Here is a 22,838-nt window from a genome sequence, read left to right as displayed (position 1 = left end):
AAACCCTAGCACTCCAGTAGTGTCCTGAGCAGGACTTTCATGCCACTCTCTATCCCAAGAACTGGAATCAATCACAGAGCCCAACGGCAGAGCCAACAAGCAGAAAACACAAATCCAACCCACAGCCCAGCACTGTACTCACAGTGCTGAACTAAGCTCAAGACATTGGTCCACAGAACGTAAAGTTTTCAATAACTGACACAGAAAGCACAGAACATAACAGTTTATTGGGTAAAAAGGACAGCAACTGCAGTTGTACACTTCAGAGAAATTAAAAATAAATAATTGATTTTTTAGGACCGAATATTTCAATAGTTGCTAATATTTTGGGTGGCCGCATTTACCAAAGAGGTGCTGCTGGTTACAGCAGAGTGACTTCCACTGCTGGGAAAATCCACCACGGCTCAAAAAAGCACTTTGAGGTGGACTTGAAGACATTCCGGAGGGCACTACCGGAGCTGACCACCACCACCACCACCAGCAGATCCAATTCAGCCTTTAAGAGATGACATTCCAGCTCGCATAATTTCATCCACCAAGAGAATGTTGCTAGCAATCACCGTGCTGGAAATATTAAATACAGAGTTAGAACGTTTGGTTTTGATACAAACAACTCAGCTTTATTCCTACCCTGCAAGACAGCTTCCTCTAATAGAGATTCATTCATTCCACCCACATTGCATTATCAGTTTTGTCAACATCACACCTGCTCCTATTTGAAGTGAAAGCACCATGGCACTTACCACGAATGAAGTAGCTGCTTTTTGACATTATAATTGTCCCAGATTCCAGCTGCTGCAGCTACCATTGGCTCGCCTAGGAAAGAGGCACAACAATCTTTAAAACAGCCAGTCTACATCATTCAAGGGAAGACATCCTGCTGTTGTAACAACTCGAATTACTTGCTATGTACAAAGTACACACAGTGCATTTAAGTATTACAATAGCACACCTGCCAAGGCATTCTGCATTGCCTCCTCCCATGAAAAGCTGAGCATTCTGCAGTAAGAGCAATCTTACACTTCACAGAGCTGGTCCGTGATAGGTTTGGCCTCCTAGAAACACTCCTATTTCTCAGCAGCATTGTTTTGCTGCTTTGTATTTACTTGCAAGCTGATTTTACGAGATCCCATGATTTTAGAAAGCTCTTACCAGTGTTCAAGTCAACCCCAGTGAGCTGCCCAGATTCTGCGTGTTCTGCCTGAACCTTCACAAGTGTTTCCTGGGGATCGTAACCAGAGTTCTGAGCCAGAACCTTTAAGAAAACAAGAACATTACTTCACATTAAAGTAAAGAGACCTCCTGCAGAAAATGCTAAGGATCCTAGTGTGCTTTGGAGTCCCTGTATTCAGGAGGTCCTCATACCTTAGGAATGATGAGGAGAGCATCAGCAAAAGCTTGAACTCCAAGCTGGGCTCTTCCTTTTACATTGGGTTTATGCTTGACAAGAGCATTAGCTACTGCCACTTCCAGTGCACCTGCCCCTGGAATCACACATCCTACAAGGCAAAGCAGTAATATTGAGACTTCACAATAAGAACTTACTCCACTCTAAAGAGCTAACTCATACAAAAGTCATCAATTTGGAGGAGAGTTGTTGCTGAGACTTACCATCCTCAATAGCATTTTTAACAGCACGCAGACCATCTCTTACTGCATCCTTTATTTGTGTAAGTGTATGCTTATTTGGTCCCCTGATCAACAGGGTAACAGAGCGAGGGTTGTCACATTTCTCAATGAAGGTGTACTTCTCTTCTCCCTATAAACAGAATTAGGTATTCACCTTACATATTTTAAGCAAACATAAATAACAAACAAAAAAAAACCCTGGACACTTTCAGATTCAGTTCTGAGTAACACCCCAAGAGGTGATGAGAAGGAAAGTCCAGTAGAAAGATCGTATCAGAGTCTTATTTCCATCCTCTTAATTTTATGCTATTAAGATATGGATCAATAGGAATAAACAATGTGATGAGCAAGTATCAAGGTGAGTATTCACATACAAGTGGACAGTAGGGTTTAAAATCCCATCAGCATTTATTCATACTGCTTATTCTAAGAGCTGTACTGCAAGGAAACACCATGCAGTCACATCAATACAAAAGAAAACTTGGGCCAAGCAATACCAGAAGCATTTAACTTGGTTTCAACAAAAAGCTCAGCTGTACTCACCAGTGTGTACTCATAGACAAGACCTGCATGTCCCAGACAGTCAGGAGTGAGATCCTCCACAGAGTTCATAGCAGTACCACCACATGCAAGGGTCAGTCTGAAAGAGTTTGCTTACTGCTTAGCAATTCCTTTATATTAAGTAAAATGTGAAGTTACTAACAACAGTATTTCAGCATGCAAAATACTAAGTTCCTGGGCTTGCAACAGTCCTATTTCTTTTTATAAGTGAGCTTCACTAGAAAAAACCCAAAAATCTATAGAATTAAGTCTCTAGAAGAGGCATCTACTCTTGGAGCACAGACAACTTCAACTCCTATGTCACTCCTTGTACTGAATTGCCTACTTCACAGTTTGTACAAAATACACTGAGTTACTCTAATAACAGACTGAAGATGACTTTTTGCTGACATTTTAAAAAAGCTGATTCAAGCCAGATCTAATTCACTGTACAATTCTGGAAGAGCAAGCCATTTACCCCTTCTCCCCCAGAAGCATACCTTTCCATGTTCCTCCTTTTAGCTCTGCGCAAAGCAACAATTCCTTCTTTTGCAAGTGCGTCCAAGGAAAATGGGTCAATTCCCTAGAAAGAAAGGGACTATCAAGATTAGAAAACAAAAAAAAACCAAATCCTCTCTCAGGTTGACATTAATAAGTTCTCCCTCAGAACTCAAAGAAATCTCAGGAAGGAACTGCATGCATATAGTCTTAAGTTCATCAACCTCAATTTAGTTACTTGCACCCAAAGCACTGTACTAAATGAGTCAAGCAGCACCAAGCTTGCCAAGAAAGCCAACATTTCTGCTTATTTTTCCTACTTAGTTATACCCTTTCTCTCACCTTCTGGTTAATCACAATAAATCCTTTATCGGAATCACCACAAACTCTTCTTTTCAAGTCTATGATTTTGCTCACTCTGTCTTCAATGAACTTCCTTTCTGCTTTCACTAGTTTCTCTCTCTCTTCTGCACTTTTGTAGAAGAATCCAGCGCTCACCTCTCTGGAGAGAAAAAAAAAGCAGTAAGAAAATTAGCTGTCTTCTGTGTTGTAGAAATAAACTGTTGAAAGAAAAAGGAATCCTTTCAGTAACATTCTAAAAATTAACACGCGGATTTTGTCTGAGTTACTAACTTCCCTTTCCAGGAAATGGAAGCAGAGGAAGCTCCACCTTTTCCACTCCACCTTCTACACTATCTGCCACGCTCCAGAGGAGCACCTGTGTGGCCCTTCTGGTTCTTGTTTAAGCACACCTTAAAGAAACTGAAGAACAGAAAATACTTGTGTCTTAAACGCTGGTGCTGTGTACTCACGTTTTCTCATATTCTAAAGATACGTTGCAAGTAAGAATATAGGCATCTTCCACTCTTTTCTTCATGTCAGGATGGCGAGCACCATGATCCAAAACCAGCCCCCTGATCAGCCTGGAAGATTAACAAGCATTTTGTGTGTCAAGACAGTCAGAGATAATCACTTCATGGAAGTATGCACTGGTTGAGATAACTGACAGTGTAATCAGTTTAGTATGAATTGTCTGTGAATTTGTGTTAGGAGCAAAGAATGATGTTGTATCCCACTTCCAAGGGCATGCCCACTCACATATAAAAAGCATGCCAGAGTGTAAAACGGGAATTGAATCTGGCATAGTGTCTGACTGCAATAGCTACTGAAGAAAGCTATAGCAGAATTCGTCCATGCCACTGTGAAATATAAGAGCATGAAGAACACCCAGTGAAGACAGCTACAACCCAGTTTTCAGGTACTGATCGCTACTTTCTAAATAGAAGTTTAAAACATATTAAGCATACTCAAGTCACAGATACTACCACTAACAACAGACGTGGTTATAAAGCAAACAACTGTGTCCACCCACAGCAATGCAAAAGTTTGAGCCAGTGTTACTCTTTGCTATTCAAAAATCTTGTGAAGACATCAAAGTTCAGCGACTGGGAAACTTCTGCTGTCAAGATCACTCATGGCCAAAACTTTTACTTTTGCCTTTCTTTCACTCCCTCCCTAATGATTTTTCTAACAGCAGCTCTGAAACACCCAAGTTCTTTTAAGAGGAAAAAAAAAAAGCACAAAAGCCCAAATATACACAAAAAAACTCAGCAACTCAGACTACTCCAGTATCAGGATACCGTTAAACTGAAGTTTGAGAATACTCATTACTTACGTGGTGTCAGTTTCTGATTTATGCTTCATCTCCATAATCTCTACCATGTGCAGGTCAATAGGTTCACCTGGTTTTCTGACTGCCAAAACAGAATCTACTACAGCCTGAAATAGAGGAGGGGGGAAATCCCCAAAAGGGCCATCAGACTCTAAAGTGCAAGCTCATATCTTTCTACCCACCCTCTGCCAAAGGAATAATCCCAGCAGCTTAAAACCTGGAGCACAACACACAAAAAGGGGGTGAAGATGCATGGACACTTGCCTCTGTTAAGATGTCAGCAAGTTCAGTATGAACTTTAGTACGAAGGGATGTTTTGGCAACATCTATAAGGGTCTCTCTGTCCATTTCCTTGGTTACTTTGACCTGCTCCAAGACTTCAAGTGCCTTTTCCTTTGCGATCTCAAATCCTTCTGCTACTATTCTAGGGTGCAAGCCCTAATGCAAGAAATGAAGGGACATCATCAGACAACAGTAAGATAAAACAGTGTTTTCCCTGTAAGTGGAACAGAGAGCATACATGGTACAGTGATAAGAAAATGTACTGTCCTTCTGAATACATATAAAAGGAATGCCAATCCTTCCAATGCAGAGGAAAAGCACAGGTTATTCTAGCACAGAATTAAAACCAAGGGAACTATGAAGCACACTTGGGTGTTCACTGTGCAACATGAAAGCCTATTCTGCAATTTATACTACCAAAATATCTATTATCACAGAGCATTTCCTTGTTAACATGCAGAAAAGAAATATCTTCATTCAAACAAAACAGCCAGAGATAGCAGCATGAATCAGGCACATCATCATTAAAAGCTACAGTATCCCAAATAAGCAGAACAAGCCTTAGGTCCTGTTTAGCTTTCTTCCATTTTATAAGTTCCATGGCACGCTCATTTCAAGCAGAAAGAGGTATTTGATTTTCATGTCTTTGAGCATCAAGCACACAACACAAAACCAAAGCTGAACAGTCTCAGGTGAAGCTTTTTCACTCGCCCATCTATGAAAGAAATGCTGCATACATACCTCAGAAATATAGAGATCTGCCTGCTTCAGCAGCTCTCCAATGATTAAGACATTTGAGGTGGTACCATCCCCAGTGATGTCATCCTGTGCTGTTGCTACTTTTGCTATCAAGGAGGCTGTGGGGTGTTGTATTTGCTAAACAGAAATAAGAAACTGAATAGTAAGCTTTGCTGCACTGGTACAGGTAGCAAGTAATCTAAAAATCAGTTAAACAAGATTTTTAATGAATAGATGATGCTTTCAATGACTCCTGTCAGTTCATCTGGTTTCTACACATAATCCCACTTAACGAAAGAAACTTAGACTTTGACAGTAAATTTCTTCAGTTCATCTGTATAACACAGTCTTTTTTTTTCCCCTGGGGACCCAAACAGCGACAGTACCTCAGAGAACGGCAGGGAGCTGTGCTGGGGAGGGTCAGGGAGGGTGTTAGGAGGTTCCTCACCAGAGGGCAGCGGGTACAGAACAGACTCTCCACGGAGCAGCCAATTCAGCCTAAACTCGCCCCCCCCCCCCCCCCCCCCCCCCCCCCCCCGCACACACGCACGGCGCTGCACCCCACACAAAGGCAATCCGAGGGCCCCCATCCCCGCAGCCCCTCACAGGGACGTCCACGAGCAGGATTCCACGCTCCCTCCCCCCTCCACCCGCAGCTCACCATTTCCTGCAGCAGCACGTTGCCATCTTTGGTCAGCTTGATGTCTCCGGCCCCCGACACCAGCCTGCGGGCGGCACGAGGCGGGTGAGTAGGCCTCCGAACGGTCCTCCCCGCCCCCCAACCCCACCGCGCGTCCCACACCCGTCCTCCGCCTCTGCCTTCCACCGCACGGGCCCCGCTCTCCCCTCAGGCCCCAACGGTCGCCCGCGCGCTGAGGCGCATGGTGGGAGGGCCCGGCCCATCCTCTGAGGGAGCTGCGCGGGAGTTCCTCACATTTTCATCGTGCCCTTGGGGCCCAGGTTGGTCCGCAGCACGTCCTGCAGCCCGCGGGCCGCGCTGATGTTCACCGCCAGGGCGGCCTGGGCGCGAGCCACCTCGGCCTTGGGATTAAGGGCCTTCACCGCCATGGCTGCCACTCCACGCTAGGCCGGGCCGAGCCAGGATGGGGCGGGAACGAAGCGAGCCGCGCCTCCCCGCCCGCCCCTTCTAGAACACTCCGGAGGGCGCGCACTCCCATTGGCCCGAGGGCTGCGAAACCGCGGCGCCATTGGCTGGGCGGTGTGTCGTTCTGACCGGAAGCTCCCGCCCTCTCGCTGAGGGGCTGCCGGGAAGTGGCGGTCGGGAGGCGGGCGTTCGTGAGGCGGGCTGACATCAGGGCTGGGCTCTCTTCTTTATGTCTAGGAGATAAACGTGTAAACGAGGCTTTTGAACAGGCAGGGTTTCTCGGTCGTTCTCATCCCACCCACTCACAGAATCATGGAATCGTTCAGGTTGGAAAAGACCTCTCAGACCCCCAGCCCACAGCACCGTGTCCGCTGCCCACAGCCCTCAGTGCCACATCTCCATGGCTCTGGAACGCCTGTGGTGACTCCACCGCCTGTCTCACATGACAGATATCTTAGCCATGTTCACAGAACCGTGAGAATCAATAATTAAACACACCAATTTAACCTTAGGTTGATAGAATTAATAGTTAAGCGGGGTGGATTAATAATCGAAGTGGTTCTTGGTCAAAATCCAGAACTGAGGTTAATCAGAATTTATCTTACCTAACAAGGCATCGGCCCACTCAGCCCAGCATTGCGGTCCTTGCAGCCACCACAGCACGGCCCTGCACACCTTCTGAGGCTCTGAACGCTCAGCAACTCTTTAATATGGGGGAAAATCTCTCCAAGCAACGCTGAGACCTGTGGAAGTAAAAGATAACATTAAGGCATCCTGGTGGAGTGCTGGAAGCGTTTAGCTTACAGGGCCAGTTCTTGAGGTTGCACAATGTACACATGGTAATGGCTTCGAGCTCCCAAAAGGCAGAAGATGAAGAGTTGTACTTGAAAAGGGAGCTGCTGCCAGGGCTCCTTACACACACCACAGATTGCATTGCGTTGCCCCATCCAGCTCTATGCCCTCACACACCTGCCTGCTGCACCTGGGGCGGTTGGCAATACCAGGCCTGATGCAATTCTTATTTCATTTTGTAAGGAAGGTGCTTGCCCCCAAAATAATGGATAAGGCAGAATAAATCCCCACACACCTTCCCACAGTTGGCAGCTCAGGATGCAGAGGTTCTGCAATCTGCTGCATTGACACTGAGCAATGCAATGGGCCATTGGTGTTTCCATACTGCTTCCAGTAGTGAACACTAAGCTAAGGTAGTGAACTTCAAGCTATGAATAGTAAACCCTAATTGCTGGGTATGATTTTGTACCCACTTTGTACAGTTTTGTGGGAGCTTGACTGAAATGCTCAGTGAGGGTCAAGTGTAAGGGCAGGCTCACCAGCCCTGCTGATGTTGGCAGTAGGGTATGGCATCTGCTGGTAACCTGCTCTCCTGTTTTGGGTGAGGATCTCAGGTTTCTGGGCAAAGCGCCATGCATGGCCCATCATTCCGACTAGCAGGTCTGGAGGGAACAGCTGCTAGTATGCTTAAGTTTCTGATTTTTACGTGTTTTAGATAGAGTTGATGTTTGAGCACCATATGCCACAAGTTTGGAGCCTTTTTGGTTGGCAGAGCAGGGTGCACCTCTTGTGAAATATTTTAATGCTGATTCTTTAGTACGGAGACTGGTTTTCTTTCTTTCTTTCTTTCTTTCTTTCCTTCTTCCTTTCTTCCTTCCTTTCTTCCTCTCTTCCTTCCTTCCTTTCCTTCTTTTCTTTCTCTCTCTCTCTCTTTCTTTTCTTTCTCTCTCTCTCTCTCTCTCTCTTCTCACTCTCTTTCTTTCTGCTGCTGTAATCGTTAAAAATAAACATTGAACATTGCAAAATGCAGGAAATTACACTTGGTATTTCATAACTGGGCTCCGGAATTCTCCTGTTAATGTTTATTCTTCACTTTTGCTGGGACACTACCATCCTGCTGAAAGCAAAAACAAAACCACCCAACCCTGAGAGTGCTGATGTTTAGGGTGCATAGCCTCAGCGCCCACTTAGAACACCTGAATTCCCAGCTCTGCCCCAGTTTCTAGAACACACACTTAACACACAAACTTTTTGCTATTCTTGCTTCTCCGGTTTGTAATTCTTTTTTGCCTCAATCCTTTCTCCAGGCTGTTCTCAGTAGAGGGCAGCCTTGTCAAACCCATAGGCAGAGCAGCAGGCACAGTGTATTTTTACGTTTTCTCTGTTGCTGTTCTGTGACCTGCATGGGTGATGTCCTGTGGAAAAGCAGGAATCTTCCATCCTACACCTGCAGTGTGTAGGGCTGGCTGCTGACACTTCAGGTTCATGGTCTCCACATTTTGAACAGATGGAGAGGTTCCATAGTCATATACAAGAGTTAGGTGTTGCATTTGTATTGAAGTCACACATCCATATAACCCATGCTGTTAACTCCTGAGCATCCTCTCCATGCATCCAGGCAGATCTCTCCGTGGTTCTTTCCTGGGTCACATCTGCAGGTAGTTTATGTTACAGGGCAGTAACATTTCTCATTAGTATTTTCACAGCAAATGCCTGCTTTGCTGCATGTTTCAGAAATCGCTACAAGCTTTTATTCAGTTTTCAGTCTTTTCATTTTGGTTGTTGAACTGTTATAATTACTTGCTTTTAATGCATAGCAAAAATGCAGGGCAGAGGCTTACAAGGGCTAAATTGTCCTTTGGAATCACTGGAGCTGCAACCAATTACACCAGTTTGGAATTGGTAACATGATATTTAAGTGAATTAAATCCAACAGTTCTGTTAAATTAAGCCAAGTAGAGGGAATAACCAGCATGAAATCCCCAGTAGTGATTCTCACAAGTGAAATAACGCACTGCTTATCTTGGCAGAAAGTAAAAGCTGTGTTCTTCCATCCTTATCAAGATCTGTTTTTATTTAACCTTACTCACAGAAACGATTTCTAAATCTCTTTAAAACATACCGTGCTGCTACAGTGAGACTAATATAAAGGACCAGACAAAACAGCAAACCACATCACCACTTTTCAGCAAAGGCTCTTGGCACCAGCGTGTCCTAATATGAGAAGCTACAGATAGATGCTTACATTGACAAGTGCTCATACAAGTACTAAGAACATTTGAGAAAACATAAAGGAAGGCATGGGCGGAGAAGCACAGAAGGGTACTGATTCAGTTCATGCTCATAAGATTGAGGAGCAATAGTGCCAGAATTGCAAAAGAGATCATGCATAGAAAGTGACCGGTGTATCCAGCGGTGCAGAACAATCTTTCCAGATGGGTAGCAGTCATAAGACTCCTATCACAAACAAATAAAAGCAGCTAAATCAGCAGTCTGGCTTTCTTGACCTTGAAACAAGTGACTGGCTTCATACTTCTGGCTTGGCAGCCTCCTGTTTGCTAACTAGTGCCCACAGCCATGTTAGCAGAAGGCCCTTCTGCAGGATGCCAAAGCACATGCACAGACAGGTTGTGCAGTTTTTCAGTTGCTTTTGACAACATTTTATCTGGGTAAACAAAACAGAGCCTTGTTACAAAGCAGATTTAATTTTGCCTTCAAAATTCACGATGGATTTTGATTTCAGATCTTTTTCGGTGTAATAACGCACACTCTCATTTGCTGTCGATTAACGGCTTAAATGCAACATTGCAATTTTAATGCACAAAAACTTTCATTGCAGAGAAAGCAGCATCCCTCGCCTCTGATTGCACGCCAAGAGAAACTCCTGACCGCCGCCTGGCAGAGCCCCTCCTCGGCTCTCATCCCTCGTCCTGCCCTGCGGAGGTACGTGTGTTTGCTCAGACCTGCCTTGCTTTGTGCCCCGGCTGGCAGCGAGCGAGCTCCCCATCATGTTGTGCATGCCTGCTCCCTGCCAAGCCATGCCTACCCATGCTGGGAGTGCCCCGAACTGGGCCCGAGCGGCTCCTCCCCCGACGCAGGCAAGGTTACACCTCTTCCCTACGCCTGTCAGCGAACAGCTGGACTTCTCTGGTTACATGTGTGCAACCGTTTAAAAAAAACATCCAGGCTGGCTTACTCAGCAGATTATAAAGAGTGATTTACAAAATGCGGCTTTCTTCCAGATCAGCCCGTGCCGTTGCATTTATGTGACTGAAGGTCTCAGCTGATCCGTTCTTTTCTTGTGCAGCCAAGAGGTTTGCAGCAGCAGCAGCAGCCACGGCCAGTACCATACTGTAAGTCATTGGGAACATTTCTTTCTCTCAGTTTGGAAGGGGTTGGCATTTGGTGTATTCAGTTCCATAACACTTAACATATTTTTCTCGCATAGACAATGAACTGTATCTCTTAGGCTGGGGCTGTGTGCTGCCCAGCAAGATGCAGAAGCAGCATGGTGCCTGCTTTATAGCAGCAGCATGAATGAATGATGCAATCGTGCAGGGGGAAAGCATCATCATTTTGGCAGGAAAGGCAAGAGGAGATTGGAGAGCTGGGAGATGTCTATCAACATCCACCAGGTTCCCTCCAGCCCTTTCCAACTACCTTTTAAAATGTGCTTCAATAAATTTGTTGTTAGGCATTGCTGTACAGATATCAGCGTATAGCTGCTAACAATCCATCTCTTGACTTGCATACAGGTTTCTGATACTACCTTTAAAATCTGAACATAAAACCTGGAAGTTAGAAGCAGCCTCAGTGAGTTTAAGGACTGAATTTTTCTATTTTCACATTGAAAACTACAGAAAATCCCAATTCTGGATGGGTTGAACTTTTAAAGTACTTGCAGGAATACATAGCAATAATTTGCCTAAGTATAGCTAATCTGTTTCAATATATAATCTCTCTTCTAAAGCTTTCAGAACACATTGCTAATACTGAGAATTAAACCTCAACATAACAAAGATGTATTACCATTCTAATCCTATTTTATAGACGTAGGACTAGCAACAATGAAGGACTAACAGCTTTGTTTAAACTACTACCATGGAAGCTCTGCTGTGGATATTCTCATGAACAGAATCATACCTGGGGTGGGAAAGGTCCTAAGAAAAAATTCAAGAACAAACTTCTCTGACTCTCATAATCTAAGCAGCAGTTTCCCATCGATGCAACAGGAACAGTTTTATGTGGTTGCATTTCTGTTAATTTCAGTGCATGTTCAATGCAATGTTACTCTGCTTGAGAACGTATCTCACAGTGACGTTGTTCTCATCCATGAGACTGACTTCACTGATGAAAATAACTCTGGGCGAAGTGAGAACAAAATTGGTCTTCTTGTGCACCCGTAGCTGAAGTGCTCATGCTCACACTGTTAAATGTGAAAGTGAATCAGAATCACAAACACCAGAGACTTTGCACACCGAGGATATTCCTGAATGATCCGTTTAAAAAGATATTTTAAGTAGTATTTCATCAAGATCTACTTAATCTTCGTTTTTTTCCACAGCAGTAGGTGTGAGCATAATGCAAAGTGGCAGTGTGACAGCAATTCTGAAAGCTAACAAGTGGAGACACATTGGATATGTTAAGATCTCATCAAATTCTCATCAAAATGCTGCTGTCACAGAACACAGAGTTCTGAGTGTCACTGCAGGTTCCTTTTCCATTACAGCTAGCAGATACTGCAGATGTTCCAGCTTTTCAGTGTGGCATATGCCCTTCTTTGACCGGTCAGCAAACAGAAAAGATTACAGTTGTTTTCCTTTAGCATGTGTTCTTACATAATTGTTAGGCCTGCTTCTGTGACTCCACCCTCTCTGTTACGAAAGAGATCCTATTTCTTGTGGAAATGCCAGTTTTTTTCCAAGTGTTCTCATGCAGTCTGGAGGCATGGAGATCTTGTGGGGATTCCATTTTCCCTTGTGATTTCCTTGTTGTCCATTTGCATCTCAACTTTCACCCTACCTCTGTCCCTTTGTCACTCTTTTCTTACACCTTCTCTAGCTTTTTCTTTGTCCATTGCTTTGTCTCTTTCCAATTTTCTTCCTTTCATCTTTTCCCCACTATATTTTATTATCAGACCTGTTGAAATGTTTGCTGCTTGGATACTTTCCCAGCATGGAAATAATAGAATAGAAATAGATTTCCTATTTGAAATACAATGCCTGAGTAAGCAGAGATTTTCTCCCCAACTTTTTTTCATACAGAGACAGAACTTATTAGTTGTGGGAATTTCTTTTTTCTTACCCTCTCATAAAAGCATTGAAGCCCCTAAGCAATCAGATGGTCTGTGTTTCAGAGTAATTGAATCTCTCCCATCCACAGAGGCCCATAACAGTCCAGAATTAAAAACTGTTATTCCTTTACTAAATCCTTTAGAGATTTGCCCATGGAGAAGTTCTGCAGAACTTCAGTTCTCTTTCTCATGTTTCCAGATGACACCTACCTGTAGATAAGAATCACAGAGTATCTTGAGTTGGAAGGGACCCATAAGGACCATTGAGTCTTGCTCTTGGCTCCATACAGCACCACCCAAAAATCAGACCACATGACTGAAAGTGTTGTTCAGACTCTTTTTGAGCTCTAGCAGCTCAGTGCCGTGACCACTGCTTGGGAGCCTGTTGCAGGGCCTGACCACCCTCTCAGTGAAGAACTTCTTCCTTATAACCAACCTGAATCGCCCCTGTTGCAGCTTCATTGGATCACCGAGCCCAACTCCTGAGTTCACATAGGGCAACATAAGAGTTAAACCATATAGCTAAGTGTTGTCCAAACTTGGGGCCATGCCATGCCATGCCATGACCACTTCCCTGGCCACGTGAGCTACTGTGTTTGTCCTTATTTCCCTTGTAGGTTACCTGGAGGTGAATTCTAGGCAGTTGCCTGGTCGGTGCTATGGCAGGATGGCCTAGTGAAAATTCTGAAAACAAAGAAAGGACCAGACCCTCTTCTATCTGTACTTCCCTTACTCCTGTGGCCTGTTGCTCAATCACAACTAGCCTTGCCTTATGCTCTCATTTACATCTTAGGCCTGGGAAAAAAATTTCACAAGTCACTGAAGTTGGCATGTCAGTGTTTGGAGTGGCATTTGCTAACCTCTGGAGGTGATGGTCAGCCCTGGAGCTTTGCCGACCAAAGCAGAAGAACTTTATTTCGCTCCAAGCTAACAACCTTTAACTCCCAATATTTGTTTTTCTCACAGGCAAGACTCCCTGCAATAGCTGAAATTTCCCAAAATGTTCTCCTCTTTGATCCAGTATGAGCTTCACTATTTTCACAAGGTCTCCAACTTGTGTGATGACACATTTGCCACAAATGAGTGTGCATTTTAGTAGGACTCAGTGCCTACCTTCAGTTGAACGTGGAAGGATTTTTGGCAAGTCATACACCAAGGGAGATCAGGAACTACTGCTCTGTTCTGCATTTCAAAACACAATTCTTCCCTTACAATTTGTCATTTTTAGGCATTATAAACCATAGCCTGAAACTTTTTTGAAAGAGTTATTGTGTAGAAAAAAGAGAAGACAGAGTTATCCATCGAAGTGAAGCTCACAACAGTGTTTTCATCACTGTAAGGAATATTTAGAGAATTAAGTAAGAAATTAAGAAATGGGGTAGCAGGGAAAAGGAAAAGTTAATGTCTCCTCTGTCCTCCTCCCAGCATGTGTCTAACTATAACATTTTTATCAGATTAAAATTGTGAAGACGTATCCAAAAATATATTTCAAGTTCTCACCAAGGAATCACATCACAGTGCTGTCACCACACAGTGATATTGCATCATAATATGGTAATGTTGCAGTGCAGCCTCAGGTTAGCATGAGGCAATGTGACTGCTTTGCATAATAAGGAATCAGTGTTGGAATAACGACGCAAATGTCACACAAGAATGATGCAACAAGTTTGTCCAGTAGAGCAAATCCTAAAAATTGGCACCAAACCCATGGCTAAATTCTTTATAATTTCCAGTAAGCTGGAAAAAAAAAATGACATGCTATTTAAAAAATGTTAGTGCACAAGTAGATGCAAATGGCTGCCAAACACTGCCCTGAAGTCAAAGCCCTCCTGCTCAGGAAATCAGAAATCTTCAACTGAAAGTACAGAACAGTGCTGTGGAGTCAATGTCAAGCCAAGGCTAATGCAAAGTAAACTTGGAATTCATGTTTCACGTGTCCACCGGCTGCCAGGTCTTAGCTCAGAACCTTTCTCCGTCCAAGAGAACACGTGTCACTAAAGAGATTGCTTTCTCTTACGTCATGTTGATGGCACATAACAGTATTTCTTATATGTACGGTGCTATAAATGCAGCAATAATTCATTAGTGAATGAAACTTTTAAGGCTACATCAGTTTTACTACATGTCTGTGCAAGGAACAGCTCCAGTGCACCAAGAACAGTAACCTGTTAAAGTATGGGCTGAGTGGTATCTGCCCTCCAAATCTCACTCACACCTACAAGATAAAGGAACATTAGGGAAGAATCAGCGCCACCTTGGGAGTCTTGTGCAAAAGCCATGAACCTACTTTGGTTATTAGAGCCATATTCATAAAATCATATCATAGAATCACAGAATGGCAGACCACAAAACTCAAGAATAGCTAGAAGACCCTTTCAAGTAGTCCTGCTATGCCTTTAATCTATCACATGACTGGCTGTCTTCTGTTTCTCACCTTTTCATATTTAACACTGGTATCTACCTGATAAACAGAGATTAACTTACAAATATGGTTCTTGCTCCTTAGGTTTGGTTGCTTCAATTATACAGACTTTTCTTTTACCTTTCAATGAGGGACTGAGACAGCAGTTAGCTTGATTCGATCCCAGGTTTCTAAATAGTAGTTAATGCATTGGTCCTTAGTTAAGCAGAGCTGTTCTAATGTTGATTTGTGCACCTAAGGACTTAATAAAAATGAAACCTTTAGGAGTTAGCCCAGCAACAATAGTGCAGATTGAATAGCAGCTTTTAATCTGAACACCCCAAAGCACTTGGACAACCACTTCTGCCTTACGGCAGGAAAAAGACTACATCTACATCATCTACAACCAGGCCTAGTGGGAATAAAAGCAATGGCTTCTATTTGCTGCTTTGACTGTTCAATATTGAGCTGTGACCTCTCAGTAGGCACACAGAAGTCACTTCAGGAAACAGCACCAATGCTTAGCATTGGCGATCCCTAGATGACTCCTGCCTGATGGTGAGCTACTTCAATACTGTTCAGTTCCCAGGCTCTTCCACAGCAAAATATATAGCAATCAGTCCCTCATTTTCACTAGATGTCTTTGGCATGCAAAGGATGAAGTTTGACAAAAAGGGGAAAAAAAAAAAGTTTTGTGGAAACTTGTGTAAGAACTCTCATCATGAAAACTCACATGATAAATAGGAGGAAAATAAATTAGGTTGAGCAAGAATAAATCAATATGACATGCTGTTTAAAGCTATTTCTCCTTTAACCCAGAAAAAAGAATCTGCCACCCAGGTCAATTATACATGAAGTCTGTGTGAAGTCTAGATTAGAAGAGAGAATCAAATTGAGCTTCAACAAAAATCCAGAAATGGGATAGATACAAAGCTGAGGTTGTGTCTAAATGAACAGACTGGTAAACAGTGAGGTCCACACAGCAATCCCTCATGAACCATAAAGCACAAGATTGGTAGGGTTCAGTAAGAAAATCCTGCTTAACATCTTGAGCTTCTTATCTGCAGAAGTGACCAGCACCTTCAAGTGAACAGATGTAAAAAGGTAAACTTTTGTCAGGTATTGTTATGGAACAAGTTGTGGTTGTGGGCTTTGGGAACTTCATTCATCCCCTTAAGGTATCACCACATTATATTCATCAAGACATAGAAAAGGATTGAAATCTTCATGCCTTAGGGACCACCACTCACTGATACGTTTAAGAGGCGACTAATATCGCACAGCACATGGGATCTGATGAGAAATCAAAATCTATTTGAGTAGCTGAGGCAAGACAAGAGAATTTTGAGTCATGCACAGTAGCTGGCAGTGTGATGGTTCAGCAGATGCCAAGTATTGCAGCCTTGAACCCGTAATGAACATCAATGGGCTGAACCTGCTGAGAGCAAATCAGCAGCTGTCCACAGCTCCACAGCCCACCTGTAACGTAAATTGAACATCAGCAGGCAGCAACAGCAGAGAGCAAATCAGCAGCCGAGCCAGACCTCCACCACAGCTCACACTTTGATAAAAGCTGGCTAGGAGGCTGTGCTCGGCCCTTCTCGCCACGACCAGATCAGTCGCTCCAATGGCTCAAGACAGAGTCCTGTACTGTGACTCACAGAAAGAATGTATCTTATCTTCTTACAGTAAGAAGGTTCCTAGAAGGATGGCGTCTCTTTTGGAGATGAAAGAAATCTTCCGCAACGCTGACGCAGTGTGCTTTGATGTGGACAGTACAGTCATCAGGGAAGAAGGCATCGATGAGCTTGCGAAGTTCTGCGGAGTTGGAGATGCTGTTGCAGAGATGTATGTATATTTGCTGTTTACTTCACATGAACAGTAGTAAAAAGTAAGCATGGATGAGGTTGAGCATAATGAAATAACTCTATTTTTTTAAAAATGGTGAAGCCACTCAACAAGATCATACTAAAATAAATTTCCTGAAGTACATTTCTTTGACATACCAGCATGAGGTCTCATTGTTAAACTTGGCTAAGTGCTAGCAGAACCTTACTATGAGACAGAGGAGAGGGGACAACTCTGCTCACCTCTTGGAGGCTGATGTTTCCACTGAAACTTGCAGCAAAAGTCCTGTTAATTTCAGAGACATCGATTGGCCTGCAGTTTAGGGAGTGTTTCCAATGGTTCACGTTGCACTCACAGAGAGAATCAGTTTTCCTTTGTGCCACTGGTTCTTACAACAGTCTGATCTGTGGAGCTCTTCCACCACTGATTACTACCAACCTTTTCAGTGTACCAATCTTGTCCTCTACAGCATAAGTAGCATGGTATAACTAGAACCAATGAGCTCTTAACTTATTCCTTGACACTGCTGTTAAACTAACAGTACCTGGGAGAAGCCTCAGCTTGTTGAGTGTCACTGATCTGTTTTGCTTGGATCTCAATTCAGGACCCGCAGAGCTATGGGTGGCACTGTGACATTCAAGGCAGCTTTAACGGCACGACTAGGACTCATACGGCCCTCCTATGAACAAGTGCAAAAGTTAATATCTGACAATCCACCTCAGCTAACACCAGGAATACGGTAAGAAAAAACTGAAATAACCTAATGGACAAGTATTCTAAAAGTGCATAGCATATATCAACAAAATTCTGTGACATTAGTGAGGCTTTAATGATTAAAAAAAATCATGAAGGGCAAATGCATACTTAAATATCATCATATATATACGTATATATGTATAATACATATATTCACCTTTGGGTTTAGAATAAACATTAATGAATTCATCTGGAAAGGTTTTTCTTGCTATTCAGATTGTTTCAAACAACTGAAAATATTTCCTTTACTATGAATTCTGGCTACAGCTGTAAATCTAGACTCTTTTTGGCACATACAGTACTTTTAAGACAACATTGTGCTTGTACTTTCTCCTTAAAATGAAGGACATGCTCAGCTTTTTCTGTAGAAGGCATAGCTAGATGCAACCACAAAGGGAACATTGTTTCTGTGTTTAGAATCACATGATTTTCCTTTTCACTCCTTCCCTTCCTTCCTCCCTGTGTAGTCTCTTTTAAGCCTCCTCTTTGCTTTCCAGTATTTAGCATTTCTCCTGTTACTACTATCACTTCTACTGCTTAGCAGTACTGCTTAGATCACTGTATGCTGATCTTCCTGCCTCTACAGCCAGCTTTTGTAAAACTTCTAACTGCCCTTAAGTCCTGTTGACATTATCCAGGTCTGAAAACTTCTCATTCTGTACTTCTGCTGCTGCCTTCTATTACACAGAGTATTTGGGTAACCAATTCTGAGTTAGTGTTTGCACTCTGCACACTTAGCCCACTTCTGCATTTTTTTGTGCAATGGTTTTATGTCCTCTACATTCTCTGCTCTTTTTCAGTACCAAAGTTTTTTTTCTTGCTAATTTTATAATTAGCTTCAGAAAACAATGTGTACTGGATCTGGTCTCATTTGTTCAGGGGAATAAACATGAACAATATAAAAGTGTAAAGTAAACATTTCTAGGCATGCTTGTTTCTGAGCAACTAAATACCTGTTTGCCTCTAGACAAGATGGTTTTGCTCAGCTCTTTTCCAGCACAAACTTGCAAAGAAAAGATGGAAAATTTTCTAGGAGCAGATCAGGATGGGGCTGAAAAGCAGCACACACCCTAAGTAATGTGGATTAACAAAATATATGGATAGCCTTGTTTAGAAAAGATCTATTTTGGATTTCTTGGTATGCCTTTACACACCTACACGCTGCCTGGCACTCACGCTTGGTGACTTTCTTTCTTCCCAGGGAGCTGGTGAACAGGCTTCATCAACGAGGGGTACAGGTCTTCCTGGTCTCTGGGGGGTTTCAGAGCATTGTGGAGCACGTGGCCTTACAGCTGAACATTCCAACAGCAAATGTTTTTGCTAACAGGCTGAAGTTCTACTTTAATGGTGAGATTCCCCTAACAGCTATTTTCTCTATTAATTAATGCCATTTTTTTTGTGTTCAAACTGTCAGATATTGTGCTACAGATATTGTCCAGACTAAATTGCTTGGCTGGATTGCTAAATCCAGCCAGCTCCAAGATCAAGTCTGTCTCCAAGTAGGAAAATTACAAGGCTTCCCCCAAAAACATGAGTTTAAGTCATTTCTCAGATACGTGGAATAGAGCAGTAGTTACTTTTAAATTGCAACATGTGCCAAAGTTAAAAAGCATTACAGTTGCTGACAGCAGAATTTCATTCTCTCTCAATCTTTCAAGTTTAAAGAGCTTATTACACTTACCTGCTTTCAGAAGCAAACTTCACTTTCAGTGACTTTGAGGTATGTATGGTGACCAACGAACTTAACTCTAGTACAGCTGCTCTGGACTTTAAGCTAGTGTAATCAAGCAGAACTGTGGTTAGTGAGGTTGGTTCTTAGTGTTTTATACACTGTTTATACATCATACTGGATGCTGCTTTCCAAATGTTTAGACCAGAATGACTGGATCAGAGTGACTGGGAATGGATTTGACACACTACCATACAGGGTTTCTACTTTTGTCCTAGCATTTCTGCTCATAGCGCACTGAAGACTTAGGTAAAATACTAATTTTTATGCTTACCTTCTGATTACTTCTTCAGGATGCTGAGATTGTGAAGCTTACAGGACTGCATGTAATTAGCTGCATTCTGAAGAAAACACCATAGGCATTTATCTTTCTGCACTGACATGAAAATATACTATGTGTCTCACTCATCCTTCTACTGTTCTAGGAGAATACGCGGGATTTGATGAAACACAACCAACAGCTGAATCAGGAGGGAAAGGAAAGGTTATCACTCATCTGAAAGAACAGTTCCACTTTAAGAAAGTAGTTATGATTGGAGATGGAGCTACAGACATGGAAGCCTGTCCTCCTGCTGTAAGTATTAAAAAAAAGTGCAGCTTAAATTCCCTATAGAACTTCAAGGAAGAGATGCAGCACTTCAGGGATCCATGTAGGCAGTTTCCTCTAGAAAAGCTTCATTGTGCAATGGCTGGTTTCTCTCATCTGAAACTCAGTAAATGTTCCACTCTCTAAGCCAGGGTGCTGGCTTTGTCCAGAACTGCATAAAGCCTAGCAACTTGTTGCAAATCAAGCTGGTATTACCTCTACCTTTCCCATCTACACTGCCAGAGCGTTTGCCTCCACGCAGAGCTCCATACAGAGGTTCTATCACTATCAATATTCCACTTCTGAACACTAATAAATGGTGCTAAGCATGAAGATCTGACATAGATCTGATACACAATTTACTTGAAACCAGCCTAGCAACAGGGTTCATCTCAAAGTGATGACACCTTTGAAGATAGCCCTATCTCAGGGGTGAAATAAAAATAACTAACTAGAAAAACAGCTTTTATAAGTGGCTCAGAAACGAGAGATCCTAATTGTGTCTCATCTCAGGCACCTTTCTCTACAAAACAAACGAACAAACAAAAAAAAAACCCCAGTGCCCCTGGTTTGCCACTGTTAGGGAGCAGATATCCTAGTGCACAGGAACAAACTCTAAGGGCTACTGCTGACGTGACTTACAGCAGCAGGTCCCTTAGCATTAAGTATGTGCATGATCAAAGGAGCTTATTATTTGTTTAATATTTTCTACCTGAATGCAAAAAAGCAGCAGTGGAAATTTTAAACATTATTTTCACTGCAGTTGGTTTTCTGAAATCTAGAAACGATGACTGTTCATGGTTAATGATTGAAATCATGGTTAATGTTTACTTTTGGTATCTATCAAATGAGGTAAACAGAGTTAAGATAAACAGAATAGGGATAACTGCAAGATGCTGCATGCACGTTCAGCTGTTAACTCATTCTTGAATAGCAAGGCTCTATGTTGCATCACAGACACATCAGATTTTCAGTACAAATCTCAGAGCTGAACAATCTGGAAGTTACAAGGTATTGAGGCACACCTTTGCTGTTGGAACAGAACTCTAATAACTAAAGTGGCATGAAATTAGATGTTAATGAAGTTCCTGTTCATAAATATGGAAATGAACGTGCCAAATAAAACAGGGGAAGAGGTGGGGAAGAACACTGTAATTTTAAAATACAATCTTATAAACAAATTTAATTGCTGAAATGCTCCATACCTTAAACAGGAATGCAATAATGCATGTGCCCATTCTTTGTGTTTTGAAGGACTGCTTCATTGGATTTGGAGGAAACGTAATCAGAAAGCAAGTAAAGGAGAAAGCCAAATGGTACATTACTCATTTTGATGAACTACTAAAGGAACTGGAAGAACGATAAATTATACAGTAAAATAATATATTTAACAGCTGTAAGACAACTATAAAATGCAATTAAACATATATTTGTTTGCAAAGTTGTGTTCTGGATTTTCTGATGATTCTGAGTGTTGGGTACTTCTCTTACATGAAATGCCTGTTGCAAATGGCACCATGTTAATCAAATAATTTGTAATGAAAATATAAAGATCTTTTGAAAGCATCTTCTCCAAAGTGGAAAGGTCAGTTGATTATTCACTCAGAAGTGAAGACCCAAGGTAAATATCAATAAGTTAATAACACTTTAATGGATTGGCCCCTGGTTAATATTATGTACCTATTGCTACAAAACCACTGAAGCAAATACCTCTATCTAGTTGGGGTAGCAAAAGAAAAACGAGGTGGCCACCAACAGCTGTTTGTCTAATCAACAATAATATAATCTAAGAAGTAAAGAGTTTCAATTCCAAAGAATCTCCAAACTAGGTTAAACAGTGAACATTCAGTAATATTTCCTACCTATAGAACTCTGATTTCATTAAAATATGGTTACAGGAGAACCTGAGGTGTAGTCAGTTACTCAACATCATTGTTACTCAACCTATAGAGTCTAAAAGACATGAGATGCACGCAAATCCAAGGTATATGCAATATTCATTACTATCCCAGAAGCCTATTTTAAGGCAACTGATGCTTCACATACCTCATTAAAACACTTACAACAAACTCTGAAATTGTGATTTTGTCAGATGGGAACACTGTTTACTTAAGTGTTTTATTTATTTAACAATCTCTTCTCTGTCAACCTGTAACTGGCTGGTAGCTGACTCACCTGTCTTTACAAAATGTCTACTGATTAAGAAAACAGTGGGAAACTTATCTGGTCTCTTTTCTCTGCCTCAAGTGTGCATCAACCACCCTCAAACTGTTCGTACCAGAAGTCTAACCTGTTCTAAACAAGTATTTCCCCAAAGTTTCAGCTAATGAATCCCATTTCTTAAGAGTCTGTCTTCTACTGCTACAGCGTCTGATCCAAGTGAGACCTTATGCATAACTCACTTGATAATTTGTGTTGTTTTTTTTTTTTAGCAAATCCCTGATATCTCCTGTGAGTGTGTCTTTTTAACCAGCACTGCTGACACATGATGGTACTTTTATTTCCCTGACTTATAAGAATCTCATCTGAGATAACGTAAAAAGCTTTACTAATGAAAAAATGAAAGGTATGTCTTCCACTTCCATCCACGGAATAACATCACAGGAGAAAGATGGGCTGATATGACATAACTTGTCCTGGGGACAAAACCCGCTATGCAGGCTCATATATTCCGTGTGCTTACAGATAAACCTGAAACTGAAGATCAGTCTGAGTGCCCTAACTCTCAGGTTCACCTCTTCCATCCCACTGAACATTTTATAGATAGGAAGATTAAAAAGTGACGTGCTTACCTTCCAGAACCTCACACTGTCCCCACAAGATTACCACTATCGGTTTGCACAACTTGCACAAAGTTTTCTTAATTTAACATGATTAAATCAAGGTGAAGCGATCCTGTCCAATTATTTAAGCATCATCAGCAATTAAAACAAATACCTGTTTTGCCCATTTTGCTATATCAGAAAAGA

General features: G+C 42.2%; 2 protein-coding genes and 2 non-coding genes across 6 annotated transcripts; 1 reads left to right on the top strand and 3 right to left on the bottom strand.

Moving 5' to 3' along the window:
• Nucleotides 1-208: 208 nt before the first annotated feature.
• Nucleotides 209-6,464, bottom strand: CCT6A (chaperonin containing TCP1 subunit 6A). Its single transcript, NM_001006216.2, has 14 exons — nt 6,294-6,464; nt 6,021-6,084; nt 5,363-5,497; nt 4,604-4,777; nt 4,343-4,446; nt 3,480-3,590; nt 3,010-3,169; nt 2,670-2,752; nt 2,173-2,269; nt 1,612-1,759; nt 1,366-1,499; nt 1,153-1,255; nt 744-816; nt 209-564 (listed from the first exon to the last, which is right to left on the bottom strand). The coding sequence occupies exons 1-14, from the start codon at nt 6,425-6,427 to the stop codon at nt 492-494; spliced, it is 1,593 nt and encodes a 530-aa protein (NP_001006216.1). The 5' UTR covers nt 6,428-6,464; the 3' UTR covers nt 209-491.
• LOC112530092 lies at nt 3,733-3,864 on the bottom strand. The gene has a single exon (XR_003071338.2). It is a non-coding gene; the product is annotated as a small nucleolar RNA SNORA15 (small nucleolar RNA).
• LOC112530093 lies at nt 4,877-5,008 on the bottom strand. The gene has a single exon (XR_003071339.1). It is a non-coding gene; the product is annotated as a small nucleolar RNA SNORA22 (small nucleolar RNA).
• PSPH (phosphoserine phosphatase) lies at nt 6,069-21,310 on the top strand. 3 transcript variants are annotated; one of them, NM_001252272.2, is made up of 8 exons: nt 6,069-6,104; nt 10,096-10,199; nt 10,499-10,609; nt 16,640-16,798; nt 17,403-17,537; nt 18,756-18,901; nt 19,709-19,857; nt 21,124-21,310. In NM_001252272.2, exons 4-8 carry the CDS (start codon nt 16,659-16,661, stop codon nt 21,232-21,234), a joined length of 681 nt encoding a protein of 226 aa, NP_001239201.1. In that variant the 5' UTR covers nt 6,069-6,104; nt 10,096-10,199; nt 10,499-10,609; nt 16,640-16,658; the 3' UTR covers nt 21,235-21,310. The 3 variants fall into 3 exon arrangements, with proteins under 3 accessions (NP_001239201.1, XP_046758315.1, XP_046758314.1); XM_046902359.1 differs by lacking the exons at nt 6,069-6,104; nt 10,096-10,199 and adding an exon at nt 10,385-10,413; XM_046902358.1 differs by lacking the exons at nt 6,069-6,104; nt 10,096-10,199 and having other exon boundaries at nt 10,385-10,609.
• The last annotated feature ends 1,528 nt before the right edge of the window (nt 21,311-22,838 follow it).

Source organism: Gallus gallus, chromosome 19, assembly GCF_016699485.2.
Source record: "Gallus gallus isolate bGalGal1 chromosome 19, bGalGal1.mat.broiler.GRCg7b, whole genome shotgun sequence".
Taxonomy (NCBI): Eukaryota; Metazoa; Chordata; class Aves; order Galliformes; family Phasianidae; genus Gallus; species Gallus gallus.
This window is presented reverse-complemented; position numbering and strand designations above follow the sequence as displayed.

Coding starts and splice junctions, on each gene's coding strand:
- CCT6A (NM_001006216.2), bottom strand. CDS start 6,427: ATGGCGGTGAAGGCCCTTAATCCCAAGGCCGAGGTGGCTCGCGCCCAG. Junction 3,591..4,342: donor AAATCAGAAACTGACACCAC/GTAAGTAATGAG, acceptor TTAATCTTCCAG/GCTGATCAGGGGGCTGGTTT. Junction 2,270..2,669: donor AAAAGGAGGAACATGGAAAG/GTATGCTTCTGG, acceptor AAACTCTTTCAG/ACTGACCCTTGCATGTGGTG.
- PSPH (NM_001252272.2), top strand. CDS start 16,659: ATGGCGTCTCTTTTGGAGATGAAAGAAATCTTCCGCAACGCTGACGCA. Junction 17,538..18,755: donor CAGCTAACACCAGGAATACG/GTAAGAAAAAAC, acceptor CTTTCTTCCCAG/GGAGCTGGTGAACAGGCTTC. Junction 18,902..19,708: donor GCTGAAGTTCTACTTTAATG/GTGAGATTCCCC, acceptor CTACTGTTCTAG/GAGAATACGCGGGATTTGAT.